Source organism: Xenopus tropicalis, chromosome 7 (assembly GCF_000004195.4).
Source record: "Xenopus tropicalis strain Nigerian chromosome 7, UCB_Xtro_10.0, whole genome shotgun sequence".
NCBI lineage: Eukaryota > Metazoa > Chordata > Amphibia > Anura > Pipidae > Xenopus > Xenopus tropicalis.
The window spans coordinates 101,463,121-101,489,195 of NC_030683.2; the positions used below are offsets into that span (position 1 = coordinate 101,463,121).

At 41.2% G+C, this 26,075-nt stretch overlaps 1 protein-coding gene across 1 annotated transcript in view; it reads left to right on the top strand.

Moving 5' to 3' along the window:
- The first annotated feature begins 2,042 nt into the window (after window positions 1–2,042).
- The window catches only part of megf6 (multiple EGF-like-domains 6), a 256,246-nt gene continuing 232,213 nt past the window's right edge, over window positions 2,043–26,075 (top strand). The window contains exon 1 of the mRNA XM_002933860.5: window positions 2,043–2,570. Coding sequence (XP_002933906.3) covers window positions 2,476–2,570 — 95 coding nt within the window. The 5' untranslated portion in view covers window positions 2,043–2,475. The remainder of the gene's footprint in view (window positions 2,571–26,075) is intronic.

Sequence of the window (26,075 nt, forward strand, 5' to 3'; positions counted from 1 at the left end):
GGAAGCATACAAGACAGGGAAACATGAGTTTAAAGGAGGGGGTACAAGGTGATTTGTAATAAAAACATGAGGGTTGAGGGGTGATAGAGAGTAACAAGAGGAGAGGCAGGGAAATGGTGCAAAAGAGGATTAAGTGAGGGGGAGAATAAAACAGAGAAGGAAAATATTGAAAAAAGAACATGTAAGGGAGCATACAGAGTGTAACAAGGATGTATAAATAAGAGGCAGAGGGAGCGTGAAGAAGAAAGATGAAATATCAGTAAAGTAATAAGGCAGCAGACCCAGTGGCAGTCCTGATTGTTCCACAATTACAATTAAGCTTTGAAAAAACAGGAATTGAGGACCGTGAAACTATTTTGCTGTGGAGCCCGAGAATTTATAGTTACTCTAATAACTAGAAGTAGAGAACAGTGTGTTCTCTTATAGACAAAGAGCTCCAGTAGCGGGTTAGGGATTAGGATTAACAAATTAGCACCTCAAAGTGATTTTTTACTTTCCTTCTCTTTAAGTTAAGGCTTGGCACATAGGGCTCTAAGGACAACAGTTTTGTGGCACTTATTGCTTCTGTACTGCCCCAGCCCTTTGTAAATGAGCCCTTGTGTGTTCCAGTAAAGGGGCGGTACAGTGAGATTAAAGTTGTTGGGGAGTAAGATTAAAGGGTGGGCATGGTCGATTTGAGGGGATTGTGAGATTAAAGTTGTTGAGGGAAGTGAAATTAAGGCAGAACTAACACTTTACTAAAAAAGTAGGGAAAAAATGTTATACATCATGTTTTAGGCTTCTGTACCAGTCCGAGGCACCCACAGCCCTTTAGCAGGGAAGATCTGTGCCCCAAAGATGCCCCAGTAGCCCCCATCTTCTTCTCTGCTGATTCCCTGCACATGCTGTGTGCTGCTGTCACTTACTGAGCTTAGGGATTGATATAAAATATACTGCTTATACAGTGTACCGATTATATTACAGGCCAAACTCATTTTCTGCTTGAAGATTTGTGTCGACCCCTAAGCTTAGCTTCCCAACAGCTGCCCAGAGCCCACTGAGCATGTGCAGTGTCACTGACACTAACAAAATCCAAGATGGGGAGCTCCTGTGTACAGCTTTGAAGGCCTGGATCATTACTGTTACAGAAATACTGAACCTTTAGGCTGATGCAGTTCGGGATATAAAATATGTAATTTCTAGTTCTATTCATACATAGGGTTTAGTTGTACTTTAAAGGGTAGGGAATATGGCCAGTTTTGGAGGGTAAGTGCAGTGTTGGACTGGGAAAAAGTCCAGTGGGCCTCAGTAGCACAGACCCAGGGCCCCAATGCACCCAGGTGAGTTTAATTTAGGCATGCTCAGGGAAGGGGGGTCAGAGGGTGTTGGGGGGTCCCTGCAGGGTGGGGGGATGTTGAAGGCGGCAGGGGCCATTGGGGGTGATGGGGCAGAAGCCCTGGTGGTCCCTGCACCCCCAGTCTGACCCTGGGTGAGATCAAAGTTGTGTGTGGGGGGGAAAATATGAGATAAAAGTTGTTGGGGAAGTGAGATTAAAGTGATTAAAGTGTTGGGGGGGGGGATATAGCCATTTTGGGAGGGAAAGTGAAGAGTGAGTAGCTATGGATAGAGGATAAAGAAAGAGACAATGGCATTGTAATGAAGGTAGGAAACGATACGGAGAAGCCCCAGGCTGATTAAATACAGTATATGAAGAATAACATTGAATCTAGGGCGCCTCTGGAAAGCCTCCCGGGCGCTATAAATATGCACGGCTCGCAAGCGGCTCCGCTATTCCCCGGGAGGCTCCGCCGAGCTCCGGCTGCAAAATCCGCCCAGAGGAATTTCCCTTCTTCCCCTCACCTGCGAGCAAAGCCTGGGGGGCCGCTAAAGCCCAGCGCACAGCCCGGGGAATAGGCAGAGCCTCAGGCTGCTCATGTCGCTCTGTCTGATGGAAGCGCGGCATCCCACAGGCAGAATGCCGGGGAAAAGACAGAACATCCCTAATTTGTCCTGAGGGAGGTGACCTGTCTCCGAAATCCCCTCCTCTTCTCTGTCTGCTCACAGGCTCCTGTCGGAGGGGGCTTGGACTGTGCTCCTTGTAATGGCAACTGGCTGGGCTGCAGGACTCCCAAACACCCACACACATCCACTGGCTTCTTAGTGAGCTCCCTAAATTCCAGCAGCCCTTGGATCTTATTCGCTCCGCTGCCGAACAATGAGAGCCGGCTGCCCCTGCACATTGTACGCTCCAGCCTGCTGGGAACTTTCCCTCATTGTCATTTAAACTTGCAGCAGCAGCACAATGACCCCCCTTCCTTACTGAGAGGCAGAGACTGGAGATCACACAGGGTAATGCACAGGGCACTACAAGGAAAGGGTTAGCCACACTCACCCCTTGTTGGGTATTTCTTGGAAGAAAGAAAACTTTGGTGGAAAGCTTCCATTTCTCCGTGTGGAAAATATCTGGCTTGATTTGTGAAGTTCAGAAGGTGGATCATGTTAGCTACAATGTGCATCCAGATGATGGCTTTTCTACTCCTCTCTCTAGAGGTGTGCTCAGCAACAGATGGAATTCAGCTTCAGTCCTATATGTAAGTATATATCTAGCAGTCATTATTAACATATTATCATTTATATAGTGCAGGCATGTAACACAGCACTTGGCAGATAATGCTTATTATTACACACACCAGTCCTTATCCCCAGCAGAGCTTACAATCAAATTCTCTTGCTACAGACGCAAACACATGACAGTCAATTCAGAAAGCAATGAATGTACCATTATTGTCATATGGCATTGTCCAACCTGCCCTCCACCAGTTATTGATCTACAACACCAAGCATCCACTGATAGCTTCCAGCTCCTGGTAGTTGTAGCAGGTTGGGCACCCTACTTCTTAAGAAACTTTTTGTTTGCCCTTTAATGTTATCTTGAAGACATTGGAAGCAATGTCAATAAATCAAGATGTCTTAAACCCCAGTTTCCAACTTGGGGTCCCCCCTTGCTGCATTTTAGCTCCCAAAAGCCCATGACACACTATTGTAGTAATAGTATGCTGGGAATTATAGCCCAACAACCGGGGGAATCATTTTATAAAACATTTTAATGCCATAGCCCCCACAGTGGGGCACAGGTGCCTGCATACACTGCCAGTATTAAGGAGGACAACTTTATTAGCACCAGTGCCACTGCAATACCTCTTTAAATGGTCTGGTATTTCATAAATGGTTATCTTCATGCGAATACAGTTTCTGAACATGCCTTGTGTAAATCCTGCCCTGTAATTGAATAGAAGGAGCCGCTGCAGTGAGAGAGACCTTGTCTGTAGCGAGAGGTAGAGACAGCTGCAGAGAACTTCACCTAAGGCGCTTCTTTGGAGAGAATGCAGGTTTTCTTCCTTCCAGGAATTCCTAGTTTATGTTCGGCAGTTTAGCTGCCTTTCAAAGCAACGTCTTCATTCAAGTGCTTTTTATCTGCAGTAAATGGATGGGAGATTTGCTTCTCTTCCTTAGAATGGATAAGGTGGCACCCAGTCTTCCTCATATTGAGTTTTGCACATGCTTAATTGGGTGCTATATAAAGGTGCTCTGTATAACATGCACGAGTGTAGGTACCACTATGCAAGTAATGCACATCCTGACCCAGAACAGACACAACTAACTACAGCTGCATTTCCAATAATTATCACAATTTCTTAGAATGTAAGCTCCATTGAGCAGGGTTCCCTGTTCACACACCCCCATCAATAAGTATTTATATAGCATTTGTTTGATGTATATACCTTTCTACTGGATAGCACTGCAGAATATAAATAATAATAATGAACTCCCATACACTACTTAAATCATGGCAGGGGCTTCATGCAAGGATAAATAACATAGATTACCTATAGGGGAATAAAGAATGAACTAATAATCATGGCCAGGGAGAGACAACCTTTAGCACTTGCCATTATGCCTTTTAGTTCTGGAACATATGGATGCTGTAGGTCACGTGTTTCCTGATCTAGTGCAAATAGTGGAATCATTTTAGAGGCAGGTTGAAGGACAGTCCCAAAATGTGCACATTGATTTTATGTAGGATGAGCTACAACTGTACATAGGCTGCCAATTGTTTAAATATCATATATCTTCACTTCATAACCTATGTAATCCCACTGTTTTCCTGTAAGCCTAGAGATGAAAATTATTTGACACAACAAAAATGCTCATGTATGTAATGTTATTATAGAACAGCCCAACACTGAGGTTTTAGCACTTTCTGTTCTACCCCCACTGTGGACCAACCACACGTTGATTCTCTTATAAAGTTATGGTCCATAAAACTTCTTGGGGAGTGCTATGTGCACTTATCCAAGGCTGTAAAGGTAGCCTGAATGCGGCCAGTGTAGCTTGCCTTTACTTTTCCTTTATCAATTGCCCATGTAATAGTTAGTGTAGCACCCAATCATACGGAATTCTACTGTCTGTCACACCTCTCAGCAGCTGTATGATCTAGGATCATTGTTATAACATTCTGTGTGGCCATAATATAAGCTTGTATCTATCTGCATGTAATGTTTCTCTTCCAGGCTAGCCCTTGTGTTCGCACATCTTTATTTCTATTGCAAAGTCTAGCACCCCTTCATACACATCAGTTGGGGATTTAGTAAAGTCTAGAACCCCTTTATGCTTGGCACTGTAAAGTCTAGCAGACCATCAGGTATATAATTTCTACTCTGTAAGATCTAGCACCCTGTTCTGCAAGTCGGTGCTACCCAGTAATGTATAGAACCCTTTTACGCATGCCATCGCTGCCACTGTAAGGTCTGGAACTCCTTTACTCTAAATATATATACAGTAAAACACACACGTGCTCCCATTATATGTTCTAGAACATCTTCTTGCACATATCAGTGCTGCCATTATGACTTCATTTAACCCTTCATATGTGTCTGTACTACAGTGCCTTCTTATGTTGTATATGAGTTTGCTGCCATTCTAAAGATCTGTAACTCTTCATACATGTCAGTGCTGAAAATATTAGTACAGTACAGGTATGGGATCCGTTATCTGGAAACCCGTTATCCAGAAAGTTCTGAATTATGGAAAGGCCATCACCCATAGACTCCATTATAAGTAAATAATTCTAATTTTTAAAAATCATTTCCTTTTTCTCTGTACTTATAAAACAGAACCTTGTACTTGATCCCACCTAAGATAATAAATCCTTATTGGAGACAGAACAATCCTGTTGCGTTTAATTGCTGTTTAAATCATTTTTTGGGCAGACTAAAGGTATGAAGATCCAAATTACGTAAACATCCCTTATCCGGAAAACCCCAGGTCCGAGCTTGCTGGATAACAGGTCCCATACTTGTAACTTATAGCAGCCATTTCCCTGTTTGAAAAGCAGTAACTCACCTGGTGAAAAATGTATATTTTATTACCCCCCCCCCTTATATTGTAGAAATTCTTCTCTCATCAGCAGGTTGTTAAATACCTTACATGTTTGTGGCATGGATTATGGTAATGATTTCATGTTGCCTGGGGTGTAGCTATAGATACTAATGGTGTTGATACTTTAATTGGTGTGTAAGAGATACTTCCAAGTGTTACATATAATGCCTGGATGGGAATCATTTTTCTTTTATATATATATATATATATAGACACATCCTGCTTTCTGTGTAATTGTGCATTACAAGAGCTATTAAACATCTTGGAGTGCCCAAAGTCAGTGTTTGTATATATGCTGGAGTGGAGAGTGCTTGTGTATTTACACAGAATTATGCTTTCTCAGCATGATATACACATTATCACATTTTTAATATGGTGATCTGTGTTTAATGTTATGGAACGTCAGCAATGCCCAGTATTTCTTTTTGGTTTCATGATATTTAGCATATTTAGCATTTAGCAGCTGATGTCATGAATTTGCCCCCTCCTACTGTTCTATCTAGCTGGTTGCCTCACAAAAGGCTATGTTACTGATGCAGGAAGCTCTTCCCTATCCACTTCTATCAGTCCTGTTATAATAAGCAATAAAACCAAGCAAATAAGAGTCAGGAGATGCTTCCTGCATCAGTAACATTTGATGGCCAACCAGACAGAATAGAAGGGCTCCTGTACACAGTTGTTCCCATTTGTTCCCAGTTATATTTCTGTTTGCAAAGTACAAAGTGGGCTGTAAAGAAGGGAAGTAAAAAGTACAGGTGGCAAGAGTAGATCACTGGGTGACATTTTTAAGTATTTCACCTATTTGTAAAGGGGCAGTGTAGACCAAACAGTGGTGAAAAACTCCAATTCCTCTATAAAATTGCATATACTGTAGGCATATTACACTGTTATTTAACAAAATTCTAATTTGTACTAGTAAAGTTCATTTAAACCAATGGTACAGAAGACGAAAGGTTTAAAAAGCAGGTTACTTTGTTCCTTCTGTATACCCCTTAGAGCCTACTGACCACTTACTGCTATGATTTATGCTGTCCATGTATGTCCTAAGTAAGATAGCTCTACATTAAACTAGGTGCTCCATGTGCCTAATGTGTATAATGGTTGGTAACATTAGAGTTCATGGGATCATTAGGACTAATCGTTTTGCATTGCTATATGAGATGTGTTGCTTCTGCAGCCTGTGGAGATAGCAGTGTCTCAGCAGGGGTCAATGCATAGCCCCCAAATAAATCTAGTAACCAATACTATGGATTAGTATCTCAGAACCACAAACTGATAAACTTGTGGCCCTTTGTTTGTGAACAGAAAGGACAGTAAGGACATATTTGCAACAGTTGAGAAAGTGTAAATCTGACACTTGTGCCATATGGAGAACCTGAACTGGCAATTTGTGGGTTCTGGCAAATGCCAGATGGGATGGTGGTCACTATTTTAACTGTTTACTGGGTTGATGGGGGTCTTTTTGGGCCTTTGTTTACTTAAAATTCCAGGGCCTTTTCTGAACCTCAGTTCAGCTAACTTATTGAAATGGGAATCGCAAGGGACATCATATTATTACTTAAAAATCTGCATCTTCCTGAGGAGCATTTTTATCACTGATATTGAAAAGTTATTTCAGCACAAAGCCTTTCTGGAGAGAATTGGGGAGTATGTTTTTCAATGCCTTTTCATTTATGGAAGATGTGTTGCTACTGCAGTATAAATGTCGTTTGCCATTAGCTTAAAAGTAAAAGTTGTTAACATCAGAAAGTGAGTGAGAATTTTCCATCAGTAATCTAATTTTGGAGAATGGCCTAGCTCCAGGCAACCAAACATAAACATCTCTAATCTAAAACATATCTTAAATATGATGCCTTTTGTCAGCTCTGTTCCTTATTGAAACCTGTCACTTTAGTAGCTGAGATGCTAGTAAGCTGCAAGTAACTGCCCCAGAGATGTGACATTAGTCGCCATAATTGCTATCTGTTCATACTTTCAAAGGACAGTCCTTCTAATTCACTTATTTCCCAGGGTCTTTTTGTCCCTGTTTTTAGAATTCTCTACTCTCACTCTGTAATCTGTGGGTAAGAATGGGTAACCTTGGGCACCTTGGGGGATGAGACTCCCCCCTCACTTTCTATATACAAGTACATATCCAGCTATGCATTAACATCTTTGAAGCCCCATTCTAGGTGTGTTAAGTTTGCCATTGAGCATTGAGATAGTATAAGGAGTGGGTTGTGTGCATGGAGGATGAGTTTTTCTAATAAGTACTGCTATAAATAGATTTCTCAAATCACCACTGATGCTCCTGTAAAGGACAGTAAGTAGGGATATTTGTTAAAGAAAAATGGGAAGTTCTAAGATCTTACCATGTTGTTTTGGTGACCTTACTAAAATTAGATGCAGACTGTCTCTATATACATCCTTAAATGAAAACTTTAACTTAAGTACATATAGCTCCTATGTGAAAAATATAGAAAATATGATGATGAAAAAATCCTTTGCCAGCTAGCGATTTCGTAGCACCTTGCTGTGAATCTGTGGTGAAAACTTCTACCATATCTGAATTGCAAAGATCTCACTGCATTGTGGGGGTAAAGGTGGCCATACACAGGCAGATTTAAGCTGCCAATTTGAGTCCTTTAGATTGGGAAGCTTATCTGCCCATGTATGGGGACCACTGACGACCCTACCTGATCAATATCTGGTTGAAAATTGGGCAGATGTTGATCAGGCAGGTTTGATTTTTTAGCCAGGTTGGGGACCACATTGGCTCATTGATCTCCGTTGTAATACCAAAAGTTCGAATTAGCCCGATATTATCGGGGAAAGATCCGGCGAATCTTATAATGTATACCAAAGTGTATCAGTCACCTTCTGACTTCTGAGATTTGTTTTTGGTGCCTTTCTATGTTTAGACAGCTTCTCTCTGATTCCCTTCACTCCTAATGATAAGCATGTACTAAATGTAATATATAGATTGATAGAAAACTGTCAGTGGAGCCACTGGCAAGGCGTATCTTGGTTCCACTGCGCTAGCATCTGACTCTGTACGAAACATGTCTTGTGTTCAAGTTTTTCTTTCATTGGAATGTGTGAGTAATTTGTATTCCTCTTGCCAGGTTAACCACTGCATGAAGATTTATGGCCAATGTGCCATGATACACTCCTGCAGTTTGATTGGTATGGCTGCCTGGAAGAGACACTTAGCATCATCAGTGCCAAACCTGTAAGAATTCCCTGGCAAACCTCAAACTTCTTTATTTATTAAACAGGAAAAATGTGTAGAAGTCAGTAGAAAATTTTCTGCCAATATATTAATTCTGTTCAGTTTTGCCTTAGAACAGCTCCAGTTTGCCTTGACTGCCTCTGTGGCTTCCTCTTCTGGGCCCTCCTGGCACCTTTTGCCAATAATAGTTGTTTTGGAAGCCTTTCTTTGCAGGTGATCCTTTCCCCGTATGTGTGTATATAGCATCAAAGCGAAGTTCCGAAGTCAGTGTAGAAGCCTAGGTTTGAGAAACAGACGTCCGTCATTTGCGGTTATGAATGGAATTTTTGTGTTCTGAGCAGAGATCTTATTTCACAGAACATTTCTGAGTATAACCTTTAACCATTTTTTGGAAAAGAAAAAGAACGGCAATGCAGTCTCAATAACTTCAGTAACTGATTCTTTCGCAAAAGTGAAGGGCTGATCAGAAGAAATATCTGTGGGAATATCTTTAATTACCTTTGACTTGCTTGACATAATAAGGTGGAATATAAATCCTGAAAAGGGATCAGTTCCTTACCCAACTGCAGCATTTAGGGCTATGGTGCTTTTTGACCCTTCTACTTGTAGTGGAAATCAAAGTGCCATGAACTTACACAGGTGTCAGCTGAAGCCCTAACCCATAGGGTCAACTGGTCAGTACCATAGGGTCTCCTATTAATCCCAGTCTGGGGCCATTCCTATTAGCCCTTTCTTATTTCTATCATAAACTTATCTAACCTCTATAACATGTGGCACAGTCTCCATCTATTTGTTGCCAGATTGGTCCCTGGACCACATATTGTCTTGTAGGCCATAGAAGGTCCAGTCTGGCACTACTAACCAATAACTCCATTGTTTACCATAGGCCTTAGAGTTCAGTTGAATTAGCATTATAATAAATAGTGTTATGAAGGTAAAAATAAAAATCCCTCTTCTCCCATTCTTGGACGTTTACAAGTATAGAGTAGGGTTCTGTCTGCCTGTACATTAGGGTTAAAATGTAGGGATAATAGATCCCTGAGATGGCATGTACCTAATATATGTTATTTAGATTTTGCATGATACCTAATACTAAACTAATTCCGAACTCTTATTTGCGTGACATTAAAGAGGTGGTTCACCTTAAAGTTAACTTTTAGTATGTTATAGAATGGCCAGTACTGAGCAACTTTTCAGTTGGTCTTCATTATTTATTTTTGATTGTTTTTGAATTATTTGTCTTTGTTTTCTGACTCTTTCTAGCTTTCAAATGGGGGTCACCGACCTCAACAGCCAAAAGCCTATTGCTCTGTGAGGCTACAATTTTATTGTTATTGTTACTTTTTATTTCTTATTTCTTTTAATTCATGTCCTTTCCTATCTATATATCAGTCTCTCATTCAAATTGGACCCTACCAACTAAATAGCTACTGAAACTCCAAACTGGAGAGCTACTGAACAAAAACTGAAATAAATAAAAAACTATAAATAATAAAAAATGAAGACCAATTGTAAATTGTCTTAGAATATTAGTCTCTATTATACTGAAAGGTGAACAACCCCTTTAAGTTTGGATTGTGTTAAGCTGGACACTAAGGGGCACATTTACAAAAGCACAAATGCACGAGCGTTCATGCGAACACTCCGAGAGTATTTTCGCTGATTTTTACCACTGTTTACAATTGTTCGGTACGAAAATTTTGTGACTTTCGGATCGCCAATACGATATTATCGTGACTAATACGATTTTTTCGTAAGCATTTTCGTGATATTTGTGATCTTACGAAATTTTCGTTTCCAATACGATTTTTTCCCATTCGTGATTCGGATTCGTGGATTAGTAAATGTGCCCCTAAATGTAAAATTTGGCAAATCTCAGCACTTTGTATTTGCCTGGATTTGTCCTAGATTCTATGCATCCCTAGAAAACAGTGGGACCTTTGTAAGGCTTGTATTATTGGATAAACAAGGGTACTTCCATATGTGAGAGACGCCTAACTCACAAATTATTGCTTGGAAAAAGAGAGCATGAAACCACCATCTTTTAATGAAATTTTGGTTACCGCTGGGTACCTTTTAATTAACATTTCCTTTTGCCTTAGAAGAGCAAGAAACATGGCACTTCATAATTATAGAAAACTATGTGAATAAACAAGGCTGTCTATGCAGAATAACTTACAGCAAAATGAAATTAAACTGAACCCTTACTTATAAATACTTGGGCCCCTCTGTTTGAGAAACTGGGAAAGACTAGCAGAAATCCACGGCTAGGGTCTGTGCAACATAATTCTCATATAATTAAAGTACCAGCAATAACTCTTAACAGCAGCTTGAAATAAAAATACAAGTTGTAGCACATCATCAGTAACTGGCGAAATGCCTCAGAGCAACGGTACCTTTGAAATAGTCATTGTTTTTCCATAAAGAATGTTTTAACATGAGAGGGTATAGTTGTGTAGATGTTTGTGTTCTAGAGAGAGCGCCTAATGCTGTAACTAAATCTCATAAAGCATTCAGGGCCAGGTGCCACACTACTGTGCACTTAGGGCCTTGTTTGCAATGTACTGGGCAAGCAGCAAAAACCATGTTTTTGTCTGATTTCCCAACATATAAAGAAAAAGAAAGGGTAAAATAACGTGGTTAAAACATGTTTTTTCCGACTTTGTGGCCCCATGCCCAATTACCATACCCATTGTACAAAAACATTTTCTATGGTGACCCTATGGATTCTATGACACACTGTGGCACCTGCATTTCATGATAGTAAGAACACTGCATAAATGGGCAATTAGCACTCCATTAATCCCAGACTTGCCAATAAGATCGCTGCAGAAATGGTTGTGGCACACTCCATTAACCCCAGACATTCCAGTACAATTACGGCATAAATAGATGGATACGAAACATTACCTCAACAAAGTAGAATACCACAAAAGCTGCTTGTTTCTCTTTGCCTTGTGCCTTTTCTGACAGCAAAGATGGTTGTGCCTTCCACTTTGCTTTATTACAGTTGATATAGAACTAGGAGAAGGTCCCAGCAGACCCCGGGAGTGACATTGTTGGGTGAGTGTGGGCCTTATTTACTGGATTGGCATGGTGACAATAAGGACAAACTTGCATAGTACACGTGTCTGTATCCCATTTTATGGATTTGTGTTTTCATGCATCGCACCACAACCCAGCTTAATAAGTGATGACCAAAAAAATCATCAATAAACTTTGAATATTGTGCATAACGGTGTAATATTGCCTACAAGAGGAATAACCCACCTGTGGTCCTCTACTTGTTTTCCCACGAGCAGCCAAATGCTGTCACATGCTACAGGGTGGACATCCCTGACCTATGGTTCAAGCAAAAAATGTAGCCCCCTACAGATATCATTTGACTGTAAATTGTAGTAAAATACAGAGTATTCGCCATGTTAGCAGCAAATACACAGCCCATTGTTTTTGTTAGAAAGGTATATTGATTCTCAATAGTAGAATACCATTGTAGAATCTCTTCAACTCTTTTGGTCATTGATGATATTTTAGCACAGTAGAAACGGCACCAGATTTAAAGTCCTTTTTAATCCTTGCTATAGAGATTACAGGAGCTTTTCACCCTCATTCACCTACTGTCATGGCTGCTTACCTAGTGTCATGGGATTGTTAATGTAACACAAGATTTGATCTGATTCTTCCCATTGTTCTCTGTTGGCATTTAAGGTAGGCATGTCAGTCACAGACGATACTTATAAGGTGTCAAAAATTGTTTTACCTTAATGATCAATTATATTGAAATGGCCATATGTTGCTAAACATTGCTTACATTATGTTTCATGATGCTACTTCCTCAGAGAAAAAGACACCTTAAAGGGATACTGTCCCTGATGATTTTTTATGGTTTAGTTTTTATTTCTTAATTAAACTGTTTACATAGCAAATAATTCACTCTACCATTTAAATTTTATTCTTGAACCAACAAATGTATTTTTTTAAGCTGTAATATTGGTGTGTAGGCAGCCATCTTTGTGCATTGTGCCTGAGTCTGAGCTTTCAGAAGGAGCCAGCACTACACATTAGAACTTTTAGATATCCTACTGTTTCTCCTACTCCCATGGAACTGGAAGAGTCCCAAGCTGGTCTTCTTACTATTGAGTGCTATTCTGATATCTACTGGGAGCTGCTATCTTGCTACCTTCCCATTATTTTGCTGATCGGCTGCTGGTGGGAGGAGGTGATATAACTCCAACTTGCAGCTCAGCAGTAAAGTGTGACTGAAGTTTATTATCAGAGCATAGGTCACATGGCTGTGGCATTCCTGGGAAATGCAGAATATAGCTAGCCCCATGTGATATTTTAAAATTAAATACTTAAAAAAAGTCTGTGTTTGGATTTCAGATTTCAATGCAGGGTTCTGCTGGAGAAGCTCTATTAACTGATGCGTTTAGAAAAAAACACGCTTTCCCATGACAGTATTCCTTTAAAAAACTCACAGAAAAATCAATAGTGATAAAATTCAGTGTAAAACTGCAATTTTTACAGCCAATTTGACATTGGTCGGATCTGATTTACAATCTGACAGAACCTTACCTGCCACACTGCTTGTAGAAACAATTCTTTATTATTGCCGTGGGGCAGCTTTGACTGTAAGGGATTTTTGGTTGTTACTGTTGCTTTAAAATATAGCTGTTTTCTACTGGCAAGTCCTCATTTGCTTTGATCTCTTGCAGATAGAATGGTTGTCTGGAGAAAATCTTAGTCTAGAAGGAAAGAAAAATATTAAATATGGCTAGTATTCAATTTATTTTGGCTTTGAAACAAACAGTGGTAACAAAACAAAATCTTTTTAATTCAGGGTGCTATAAAGTGATCATACAAGCACCAGACTATCTCTCTGTGAATAACTTGATATTACGATTATTTATATTGTCTTGCATAAAATGGTTTTTGCTCTGTAAATATGAATCTTCGCGAACCCCTAGCAATTCTTTTCTTGCCACAGTTACTGCTGGGAAGTAGGTCGGTATTTTGTCATTTTGTTGTGCTTTATGAAGCCTATTTGGGACAGTCAAAAGGAAAAAAAATGGCCTATTAAGAGTGATATATGAGCATTTAGGAGAAATAATAACTTGTTATACATTTAAATAGATCATTAAGAGGCAGCTTACAGTCTAGGGAACAGAGACTCGGAGCTAACCATTCCCAGGTATAGGAAGCAGGGGTGTGAATGTATGGATTCCATGATGAAACGTGATGCCTAGGGCAAGCACAGGGTAATAGCATTTCCCACTAGCGTCTCCCACTAATTACAGGGAACCTAATCTGTTTCTGTCTCTCCCTGCTTACTTATTAGTTCTTTTTTTTTCTTTCTGGCTTTTTCTTAAAGTGATCATGAGCCTCATTTACTGATGGTGGGACAGGATGCAAAGTGTGAAAATACAAGGGCAAGGATCCATGTTTTTCACACTTTGCACTCAGCCCTGCATCTTACTTACAAATACAGGGCTGTATTCATGAGGGGTGAGAGAAGGGTGGCACAGGTTTAAACGCTCCAACCCCCTGCCTACCCCCTAACCTAAAAATAAAAAAGAATGAAAAGAGAACCCTGTAAAGGATCTATACAGTTTATCATTACAATAATATAATACCGTACCTACAAATCAATCAACTACTAATACGTCGGTGCTATTACACACGTCAGTACACACACACCCCTTATTAATGCTAAGAAGGGAAAATGACATCACCAGCAGGTAGTTTAGCTCCACCAGTAACATGCAGGCAGTAAGGTCAGGGTTGCCTTGCACCCACCAGTGCTGTGCAGTGTACCCCATGCCAGATTTTTAACAGCTCAACCTTTTTTAACAGCTCAACCCACATCCCGGATTCTTACTGAAAAGTCCCTCATTTCCCTTTGATCTCCTGCACTGAATGCTAAAAAAGATACAAACTTTATTAAAAAGTAGCCTTTGGCAGAGAGCCCAGAAATCTTAACAAGCTTCACCTGCACTTAGATACAATTGTAACTAATAAGCTAAACAGGTCTCTTTGGGGAACTGAAACTTGCAGCTTAAAGGGCAATTGCACCTTTTTAGCAACACATAAAACGACACCAAAACCCCCAGAAATGTGTTCAAACTTTAAATAACCTGCCAAATTTAGTAAAATGGGAGTGGTATTTATGGGGCCTTGTTGAAAAACGGCGTGGTCAAAGAATTTGCTGCGATACGCATGCCATTTCCTTTTTTCAAATGTTATGCTGTATGACTGTATGACTGTATGGTACTTTATGAATGTATTGACCGGCAACGAGTGTGATGTAAGCGGGGCTTAGCCCCTGCGTGTTTATTCAAAGTATTACTGTTTCTATTACTGGTAACATTTTACAAGGTTGCCTTTTTTCGTTTATATTATTATGTAACTATGATAAGTTCTAAAGGCACAAAGAATTTCTTTCTTCTTTTTTCTACAGATCTTATTAAACACTTTTGGAATGATGTTAATTGCATGGACCATCTGTTTATGGACAATTGCCTTTTTTATTGAGAATTGCCACTATGATTTTCTTATTGAGAATTGCCACTATCATTTTCTTATTAATAATTGCCACTATCATTTTTGTCTTTGTATTTTTAAATGTTAAATATGTTAATTGCGCAATTATGTATGTTAATGAATTGTGGGACTATTTAACAATGCTCACTGCACTGGTTTGTATGCCTGACGAAGGGGTACGCCCCTGAAACGTTGCTGCTATATTTTGAATTCCATTTTCTGCTCGATTGTCGTAAGAGTGCCGACTGTCTAGGCTGTGCACCGAGTTCAATTATTGGAGGAGGTAAGGGTGTGCTGGTGGAACATTGTGTCTTACTGTCTGACTAGTATGGTACTGTATGACTACTATGACCTGGATGAACGAGAATGTTCATATGACCATATGACATATGGGACCTGATTCACTAAAGTGCGATAAAAATTATTGCACGCTTTTTTGCGTTAAAAAACGCAAAATAATTTGCGCTCGATTCACCATAGTATTATCGCGTGCGAAAAATCGCCATTTTCGCATTGGGTTATTTCTCGCACTAGTTTTACCGCATGCGTTAATATCTGCGCTGAAAAGAATACGATCGCATGATTCACTATAACTTTTGCGCGCTAAATATCGCATTTGGCTATGCGAAAATTAACACCTACTACAGGCAGGCGAAAAATTATACAAAAGTACAGTAAATGATTTTTTGCAATAAAATATGGACTTACAGTGTTATTTATTCAAGTATGTGTTTCCCCTAGAGTGACGCAGCCGCCAGTTTGCAGCAAAATGTTCATTTTTAATACAGTAATTTTCTGCAAGTATTGGCGTGTATGGCTAACATGGCATGCGTTCATTTGCGCGACTATTTCTATTTGGCTACAAGTGATGAAATGCTTCACCAGGCATGGATTCGCAGCAAATTTTTGGATGTGCGTTGAATTTTTTTGCGGCAGATTTTTTCATGCGTTTCGCAAAACAATCCGCCAATGGCAAAACGCATGAAAAAATTCGCCACGCAAAAATTCACCGCACATACAAAAATTTATACAAGCGTCAAAAAATAATAGTCACGGGCAACAATTTTTTTGCCCGCACAACATTTTTGCCGTTTCGTGGATCTTTCGAAAGATTTGCTAATTTTCACTAAAGATAACCAGAACACATTTGCTCATCACTAGTGGCTACTATTTATAAGCATCTACTATTTATATGATACCAATTATATGCTACCATTTATATATGGCTAATATTTATATACACCATTTATATGCGGCGACAATTTTTATACACTATTTCTATGCTACCATTCATATGCGGCGACTATTTGCGTGTGTAATTTACAAATACCGCATTGAAATAGTCTTCGCAAGTTAAATAACGCATGCAATATCGCGCATAAAAAAGCGCAAGCATGCTTATAGTGAATCGTGCGAAAAATCGCCAAAATTAAGACGCGGTAAAAATTTTAGCGCACAATAAAAATAGCGCACATTTTATCGCATTTTAGTGAATCAGGCCCATGGTTCTCAAAGGGTGACATAGGGAAAAAAATCTAACGAATAATGCTATAAGGGTAATTTACCAAAAGTACGGCGAGGAGCATTATGTGTCCTGAGTGGCAACTCTTTAAGCACCTATTATGAAAGTGAAATGCTCTTTACTCATATGCAACTCTGTGTGTGCTCAGCAGTGCTGCATTCAGTAGGAAGTTGTATTTTTTTATTAGAAAGGTTGAAATAAATGTCCTTTGGTTGGTGGCTAGATACAGAAGGCAAAGTTCCTGTCGGAAGGTACCATGACATTCCCAGTGAAACAGACTCTGACTTAAAGAAGAATCATCTTCTCTTAGTTTATAGTTAAGACTCAGACCTCTGTGGCCGGTGTGCATCTCTGGCTGCTCATTCTGATGACTGAGACGTTCAAAGTCCTAATGAAAATTCAATTCTTCATTGTGAGAGACCATTTATAGCCTGAGCTTTGGCCTTTTTTACAATCAGCAGTTTAGCGACTATAGGTCACCTCTGAGCAGCAGATTGATGAGCACAGATTAGAATCCCACTAAGGAAGGAACCTTACAACACTGCAAACCTTTCCATATGGGCAGAAATGGTACCTAAGCTCCTTTTTAAACAATCTGCATCTTTAACGTGTTATCTTTGTTTTATGGGATTGAATATGTTCAGGTGTTTGCTTTCCAGCACAAGAGTGATAAGCCATATGCTCTATTCATTTTCTTTTACTCGAATGCTTCCCCCTAGCCCCTTGCACTGCACAAAGCTATAAAATGAAATAGCTACTCCTGCCAGATAACTAGTTTCACGGCATTATTTAACACAGCAAATGTTTGTAATGTCTGTAAAGGTTTATATATTGCCGGCAATACAGTATTATTGATGAGGTCCAACATTTATTATGATTAGTTAAGCAACTGGTCCAGGGAGCAGTATTATTGACATTTTGGAGTCTGCAAAGTTTTTTTTATTTTTTTGAGGTTGAATTGGCATCAGGCTTATTGTGGGTTCATTTGCCTTTCCCGGATCAGTTTATGAGTGTTTTGGAAAGGACGATTAGCCAATCATCCCTTGTCCAATGTGGTTGATGTTGTGCAGCTTGGCTATACACAGGTAGAGCCAGTATCATTTGTTCTGTTTATCCATTCTGCTCTCACGCTTTGTTTTCTACAACAACTGCTGAGAAAGTTGCAGATGAAGGTGCCTTATGTGCAGTGTCGGACTGAGATTACAGGGGCCCCCAAAAAAACCCTGGACCATGGGCCCACTTTCAGAACTTTAATTCCTGCTCTCCTCCCTCAAACTTTATTATTCTATTTGTTTATTTATTCTTTATTATCCTAGTCTCTTTTTTTGTCTACATACTATACTCTATTCTTCCATCTATGAAGCTTCCTTGTTCCCATACAGAAACAGCGAATGACCATGAAATAGTCTAAATAGATTAAAGCAAGAGGGCCCACTGGCACCTGGGTCTACCGGGAGTTTTCCTGGTATCCTGGTGGGCCAGTCCGACACTGCATGGTTGAAAGTGGACAAAGTGCCTGCCTATCTGGCCACCTTTAGCCTTACTGAACTTAATAGGAAGAACAAGGCTTTGTGTAGACAACAGATGGCTGAATATAGTGCAATAAAAAGACTTATGATTAGAAAACACAAGTTTTACATATGCAGGACAGAATTAATTGGCACTGTATGTTCATTCCCATATACATTTTTTTGGTGTCATTCATTATTTAAAACAGATGTGGGGACCTGTTGCCCATGCATACAAAGCTGTATCTTTTGCAAATTAAACATGCATTCTTCTTTTTATTAAAACCTATAAATTTATTTAAAATCTCAGCGGGGGGGGGCAGTCAATTACTTTTACTTTCTATTCAGAACATTCTAGATGTCACTGCAATCTTCACATCCCCCCTCTCTACTCATGATCTGTAATTGTGTAGCCTGTGCATGGAGTTGAGATCCCCCATTCTGGTGCATAAACATGATTGTGGGGTGATACAAAACATGCCTTAGTAACAGTGCTGACAAAATAGCACCTTCCTGCCTGCTTGCTGTGACTGTGAATTCCAAGACAGGAGAAAACAAAATGTAAGTACTGTGTAATGACCTATTCTTCATGGTTGCCTGATAGACTATTCTTCTGTAACATGTGCCTTGTTATTACAGAGGATGTGTTAAAGCAACTCTGTTTGGTTTTAAAACGTTGAAATGTGTTTTAGTAGGTTTTACAGAATTAACCAGAAAAGTCCCAGACCTGGCCAAATACTTTATACATCTAGACCTGCAAGGCAAGTTAATGTAGAGTTCCTTTATTAATATTAGGGCATCGGGCTGCTGTGCTGCTTTTCACAAGCTGAAACCTTATACACTCCTCAGGCAACCATCATTTAACTCCTTGATTCCTCTGGCCAGAATCAACAGATTGTCAGTCCGGGTCTGACCTCATGTACGTTTCGATGCAAACCTGCAGAATCATTAATTTAAAAGCAGCTCAACCACTTAGGCAAATGCTCTTGCCTTTTTACTTTGTAATCTAACATGTTTTAGAGCCATTTATAATTCTTTTTGCACTGTACATCAAATTGGCCAAAATTGTCCTTCATTCTGCAGTAGAATGAAAATAGAAACGAGTTTGCATTAGCTGTGCCTGTGTGAGCTAAGACTGGGGATATTTTTTGGAGACAAAATTATTATAGCAAAGGTGGGGAAACCGTCTTTTGAAATCTTATACTTGAAGAGCAGGTTTTACTTCTTATTTTCTATCTCTCATGATTGTGTATTTTGGCAGGATAGTAAAAGAGGTTTTATGTAGGAATCATTGCCATGTATCTGAGCACATAATAATCAAACCAATGATTACAAGCTCACGGCATGGATTTATGGAGGACAGGTCATGTCAGACCAAGTCCAGTCAATTTTTGTGTGGCAGTGAGTAGAATCTTGGTCCAGGGAAATGCAAGGGATGTAGTACTTTACGTTTAGACCAGTAAATCATCATGTTACGTTCCTCATTAGAGATTATGGCATAAAATAAAGTAAAATAACCTTTTTGAGAATATCTATCTAAAATGGGTTGAAGGGCAAAATTATAAATTTGTTGGCTTTACACCAAAGTACAGTGCTGCCAACAGCACGTAGCTCTGTATTCATGAGGCAAATGCAGGTCACTGGTAATTTAGTATGAAGTACTTATATTTTCAAAAACAGGGATTGTTAGTCAAAAAATTATGATCCTAAATTTACAAGCCTCCTAACTATGTCAAGGTAATCTCCATATGGTTGTCATAGGGCATTGGTCTTAGTCACAGGCTTGGCAATTTTATGATCATAACTTTGTAACTAAATACCCCTGGTTTTGAAAATATATGCACTTATACAGTATGCACATATGCTAAATTACTAATTAAAAAGGGATCCAGCAAATGTGCATTGAACAATCCCCTCTCTTTTGCCACACTAGTTGCACACTAATGCCATTACATATGTTGCACACTTTGGTATGCTAAAAGTGACCCCCAGAATGAATACTTAACCTACAAAGTGTTTATATCATAGCCAATGGCACATACTGCTAGAAAAGTATATCTTCATAAAAAATGATTTATTTAGATGAAGTAGGATTTTACAGATAAACTGTTTTATGCTATTAAACTTTTATAGAATAGAGACCTACATTTTTCGGGGTAGAGTTTTCCTTCCTTTTCCTAATATCACACATTGTTTATGGCATGAACAGAAACAAGAGCCAATGCAAAATTTATCAGGAAAAATATAGGGGATCACTATGGGAATTAATTTGAAAAGAAAAAGTATTCCAGTGTTATACGTAAATGAAAAAAAGATTATATAATTCTTTTTGCAAAACTCTGAAAGCCCCTATGCAAGTTACTGGCTGACAGATAATGCTACCTTGGCTGTCAGCTGTAGCACACCCTACCATGGAGCTGGGGGTTGGAGACTGTGGCTTCCAGTCCAGAGTTTGCCTTGATCTGGCAACGTCGATACATTTGGAGTACTTGTGTTCAATTGGAATAATAGCTGCCCAGCTGGCTCTTGCGGAAAGTTCACTAATGGCATGCGGTGACTGAACAGAATGCTAAAACGAACAAATGATGACAATTGATCTTATTTTAAAGAGAAGCAATGGGCTTTAACAAATAACAAGTCTTCTCCTGGAGTGATTTATCTTCCTAGAACATGAGAAGTTAATCAAATCTTCCTATTTTTACAGTAACTGTAGGAATGTACACAATAGGGATATAAGTATTCAGGCACATTTCTAGCCAAAAGTCACCACCACTGTAATCCCATCCTCTGGAGTAATAAATGCTATTTCACCATCTGACAGACCAATAGAAATATCTGGATTTTGTAGATGCCAGGATAACAGCTGCCACAATATGTAATATGTAAAAGGAAATGCCAGCTGTAAAATTGGCTAAAAGAGGCTGTTTATTTGGTTTAGGCTAATGCTCCTACTTCCAGTGACAGCAGCCCATATTGCTATGGTATACCCTGATATTCTTGGCAATTCTGTATTTCCTGCTTTGTGACAGCAGTTTGTAGAAGACCCGTTCGTGTTTCGGCACGCCAAACTGACATAATTTCCTTTGAAATATGGGAATCCGTTGTGAGTGACCTATTGGCGTTCATTCTCCTCTGAACTATGGGTTTGGGGCAAAGCATCCAGATTCAATTTAGAATGGTCATTTCCTTCCTTCTACCTGCCTGGCTGAGCTGCTAATTTGATTGGGGTTCGTTAGCACTCATATGTATGCTAGGGACTCAGGGCGGCAATTTAAATAAATTAAATAAACCTTTGTGCCAAAAGGTTGAGCTCCATAAATGAAAATTCACTAATGATCTTGTGGCTGTATGAAAGCAAAGCCTACTACAAGGTTCCAGTATCTAGTGACTGTTCATCTTGGAACTGCGTAAACTACTAGGGCTTTATTAAGCATACCTCACATAATTTGAAAAATGCAAAGAAACACAAAAAGAAATGCTGTGTGTAGCATGCCGATTTTTTTTGACCATGCCCATTTTGCAACCACATCCTTTAAATACCACTCCCATTATACAAAATTTTGCAGGTCATTTAAAGTTTGAACACATTTCTGGGGGTTCTGGGGTCTTGTTTTATCTGTTATTACAGTTTTGTTGAAAAAGGTGAAATTGTCTCAGTTCCCCCAAGAGACCTATTTAGCCTCTTAGTTATAATTGTATCTCAGTGCAGGTGTAGCTTGTTAAAGGACAAGGAAAGTCAAAATCTATTAAGCACACTATTAAATAGTACTACTATTGCTGTGTAAAAACGCTATATGTCTGAAAGATTTACAGAGATACACTTACTAGAAACTCCGATCCCCGCACCTGCCGGCTCACAACCACCAACCTCCCCCTCCGCTCCGATCCCTGCACCTGCCAGCTCACAACCACCAACCTCCCCCTCCGCTCCGATCCCTGCACCTGCCAGCTCACAACCACCAACCTCCCCCTCCGCTCCGATCCCCGCACCTGCCGGCTCACAACCACCAACCTCCCCCTCCGCTCCGATCCCCGCACCTGCCGGCTCACAACCACCAACCTCCCCCTCCGCTCCGATCCCTGCACCTGCCAGCTCACAACCACCAACCTCCCCCTCCGCTCCGATCCCTGCACCTGCCAGCTCACAACCACCAACCTCCCCCTCCGCTCCGATCCCAGCACCTGCCAGCTCACAACCACCAACCTCCACCTCCGCTCCGATCCCTGCACCTGCCAGCTCACAACCACCAACCTCCCCCTCCGCTCAGATCCCTGCACCTGCCAGCTCACAACCACCAACCTCCCCCTCCGCTCAGATCCCTGCACCTGCCGGCTCACAACCACCAACCTCCCCCTCCGCTCAGATCCCTGCACCTGCCGGCTCACAACCACCAACCTCCCCCTCCGCTCAGATCCCTGCACCTGCCGGCTCACAACCACCAACCTCCCCCTCCACTCCGATCCCTGCACCTGCCGGCTCACAACCACCAGCCTCCCCCTCTGCTCCGATCCCTGCACCTGCCAGCTCACAACCACCAACCTCCCCCTCCGCTCAGATCCCTGCACCTGCCGGCTCACAACCACCAACCTCCCCCTCCGCTCCGATCCCTGCACCTGCCGGCTCACAACCACCAGCCTCCCCCTCTGCTCCGATCCCTGCACCTGCCGGCTCACAACCACCAGCCTCCCCCTCTGCTCCGATCCCTGCACCTGCCGGCTCACAACCACCAACCTCCCCCTCCGCTCAGATCCCTGCACCTGCCAGCTCACAACCACGAACCTCCCGCTCCGCTCAGATCCCTGCACCTGCCAGCTCACAACCACCAACCTCCCCCTCCGCTCAGATCCCTGCACCTGCCAGCTCACAACCACCAACCTCCCCCTCCGCTCCGATCCCTGCACCTGCCGGCTCACAACCACCAACCTCCCCCTCCGCTCCGATCCCTGCACCTGCCGGCTCACAACCACCAACCTTCCCCTCCGCTCTGATCCCCGCACCTGCCGGCTCACAACCACCAACCTCCCCCTCCGCCCAGATCCCTGCACCTGCCGGCTCACAACCACCACCCCCCCACGCTCCGATCCCTGCACCTGCCAGCTCTCAACCTCCCCGCTTCGATCCCCGCACCTGCAGGCTCACAACCCCTCCTCCCGATCCCCGCCCCTGACGGCTCACAACCACCCCCCCCACTCTGATCCCCGCTGATGTCTGTATGCCGGCTCACAAGCCCAAACCCCCCCCCCGCTCTGATCCCCGGACCTGCTCACAAACCTGCCGCCTCGCTTCTTGCTTCTCCTTCTGCCGGCTGTCCTCGTCTGCATCACCATAGCAACCAGACGCTCCTGTGTGTGTGCGCATGTGCAAGCTAAGGATCTGGTTGTAGTGTCTGTGCAGGAGCGTTGCATTATGGGAATCTTCTCTACCCAGCTCAGCGTTTTTTTTTTCCTGTTTGGCTTCTGATCTTCTGAATAGGTGAAGTATGGGGAGACTTAAGGGCACTATTGAGACAATTGAAGGTATGCCTGCAACTTGAGATTAACACTTTACTAGCCTTTCCTTCTCCTTTAAGATTTCTGGGCTCTCTGCCAAAAGCTACCTATTTAATTATATTTGAGAAACATTGTATCTTTTTAAGCATTCAGTGCTGGTTCAGTGCAGGAGATCAAAGGGAAATGGGGGACTTTTCAATGATACTGCGGGCTGAGCTGTTAAAAGAGGGACTGTCCTGTGAAAATTGGGACAGTTGGAAGGTATGGTGTAAGTATGCAGTAAGCAAAGCACAATTATGTGAGCTCAGTTGGGCAGAATTAGGAGAAAAGTTTTCCTCAAATTGAATCTTACACATACATTTTCACTCGATAAACCTTAAATACTTTAAATATTTGTTTAGGGGTAGTAATGACAGAATCCCTTAAATGTCGTACCTTCTCTCTTGTATAGTGGAGGCACAGGACTCCTATAGCACCATAAATGGAAAGTCAGTGCAGGATTTCTTCAGTAGTAGAAGAGGGCTACGTTAGTATTTTTATTTATGAGAAGGAATCGCTATATCATTTGCCTGAGTACAGACATTCTCAGTTTAGAAGTGTGGATTTATGCCTACTTTTTGCAGTTATGTTGAACTTGTTACTGTAATTAATAATGCAGCTCCTGCTCATATTCATTTTCCACTGAAACTCTTCACACAAACAACACTTTCCCACTAATTATGATGGGACTCTGATGGAGGCTAACTGACAAGTTGGCAGTGGGATTGGAAACCTCACTCTCTAGCATACAAATTCAGTGGCCTTGATCATCTAAAATACAGTCTGCAGTTGTGTTTGAAAGTACTGTTATTTGCTAAAGTAGAGTTGTTTTTGGGAATACATAATAAACATTTGTGCTTTCAAAAGAATTAGAGGTTTTCTCCCTTACTGTTAGAAATCTTCAGCCCTGTCATGCTTTATGGCTGAGATTCCAGCTACCGTTATAACAGTGCAATCAGACCAGTGTAGTCCAAAATCAGAGAAAGGCAAAGGATGCAACTATGGAATAGTTATTATTCCTTAAGAAAAAAACTTCCCAGCATTAACTATATGTGCCTATCTGTGAGCTGCTTTGCATGTCCAACTAAATGCACTAGGAAACATCCATATACAGCAATATCCTTTAGTAAACAGCATGTCAGATTGAACGAGGATAAGTGGATATAATCCACTGTGGAATTCCAGGCTGACAAATTTAAGATCATTAAATGCAGATCTAGCTTTTAGTACCTCTTCCCCCGCTAAAGGGTCTCCATGTTAGTTTGTTTTTCTTCTTATGCATTTAGACTGATGCTCTGTCACTTCAAGAAATGTTTTCATTAGATGAAAAATGTGCCAATTTTCGAAAGCATTAAAATAAACTTTATCATCAATCTTATTAAAATAAACCGCTATTAGCATGAGGTATACACTGACTACTCTTTTGTGCTGACTTTTTATTGTATATGTTATTATTAAAATCATAATTTTCAGTTTCATGGAAACCTGGTTAATATGCACCTTCCTCCTCTCTAACAGAACCATCAATGCTGAGTTTCCATAATGAGATAGTGTATAGGGGAGTTTTATGTGTACTTTCATTGTACCCAGTGCAAATTAGTGTAGCTACTGACCTACCCCACTCAGCCCATCATATCCTGACCTACCTCACTCTGCCCATCATATCCTGACCTACCCTACTCTGCCCATCATATCCTGACCTACCCCACTCTGCCCATCATATCCTGACCTACCCCACTCTGCCCATCATATCCTGACCTACCCTACTCTGCCCATCATATCCTGACCTACCCCACTCTGCCCATAATATCCTGACCTACCCCACTCTGCTCATCATATCCGGACCTATCCCACTCTGCTACTGATATCCTTACCTACCCCACTCTGCTCATTATATTCTGACCTACCCCACTCTGCTCATCATATCCGGACCTATCCCACTCTGCTACTGATATCCTTACCTACCCCACTCTGCTCATTATATTCTGACCTACCCCACTCTGCTCATCATAGTCTGAACTACACCACTCTGCCCATCATTTTTTGACCTACCCTATTCTGCCCATCTTATCCTGGCCTACCCTATTCTGCCCATCTTATCCTGACCTACCCCACTCTACCCATCTTATCCTTACCTACCCCACTCTACCCATCTTATCCTGAACCATCTCCCTGTGCCCATCATTTTCTGATATACCGTCCATCATTCCCTGACCCACCACACTCTGCCCATCACTTCCTGTGCTACCCCCTCTGCCCAATATTTCCTGTGCAACCTATCTCTGGCCATCATTCCCACCCTATGTCACTTTACCCGTCATTTTTTGCCCTACATCTCTTTGAACAT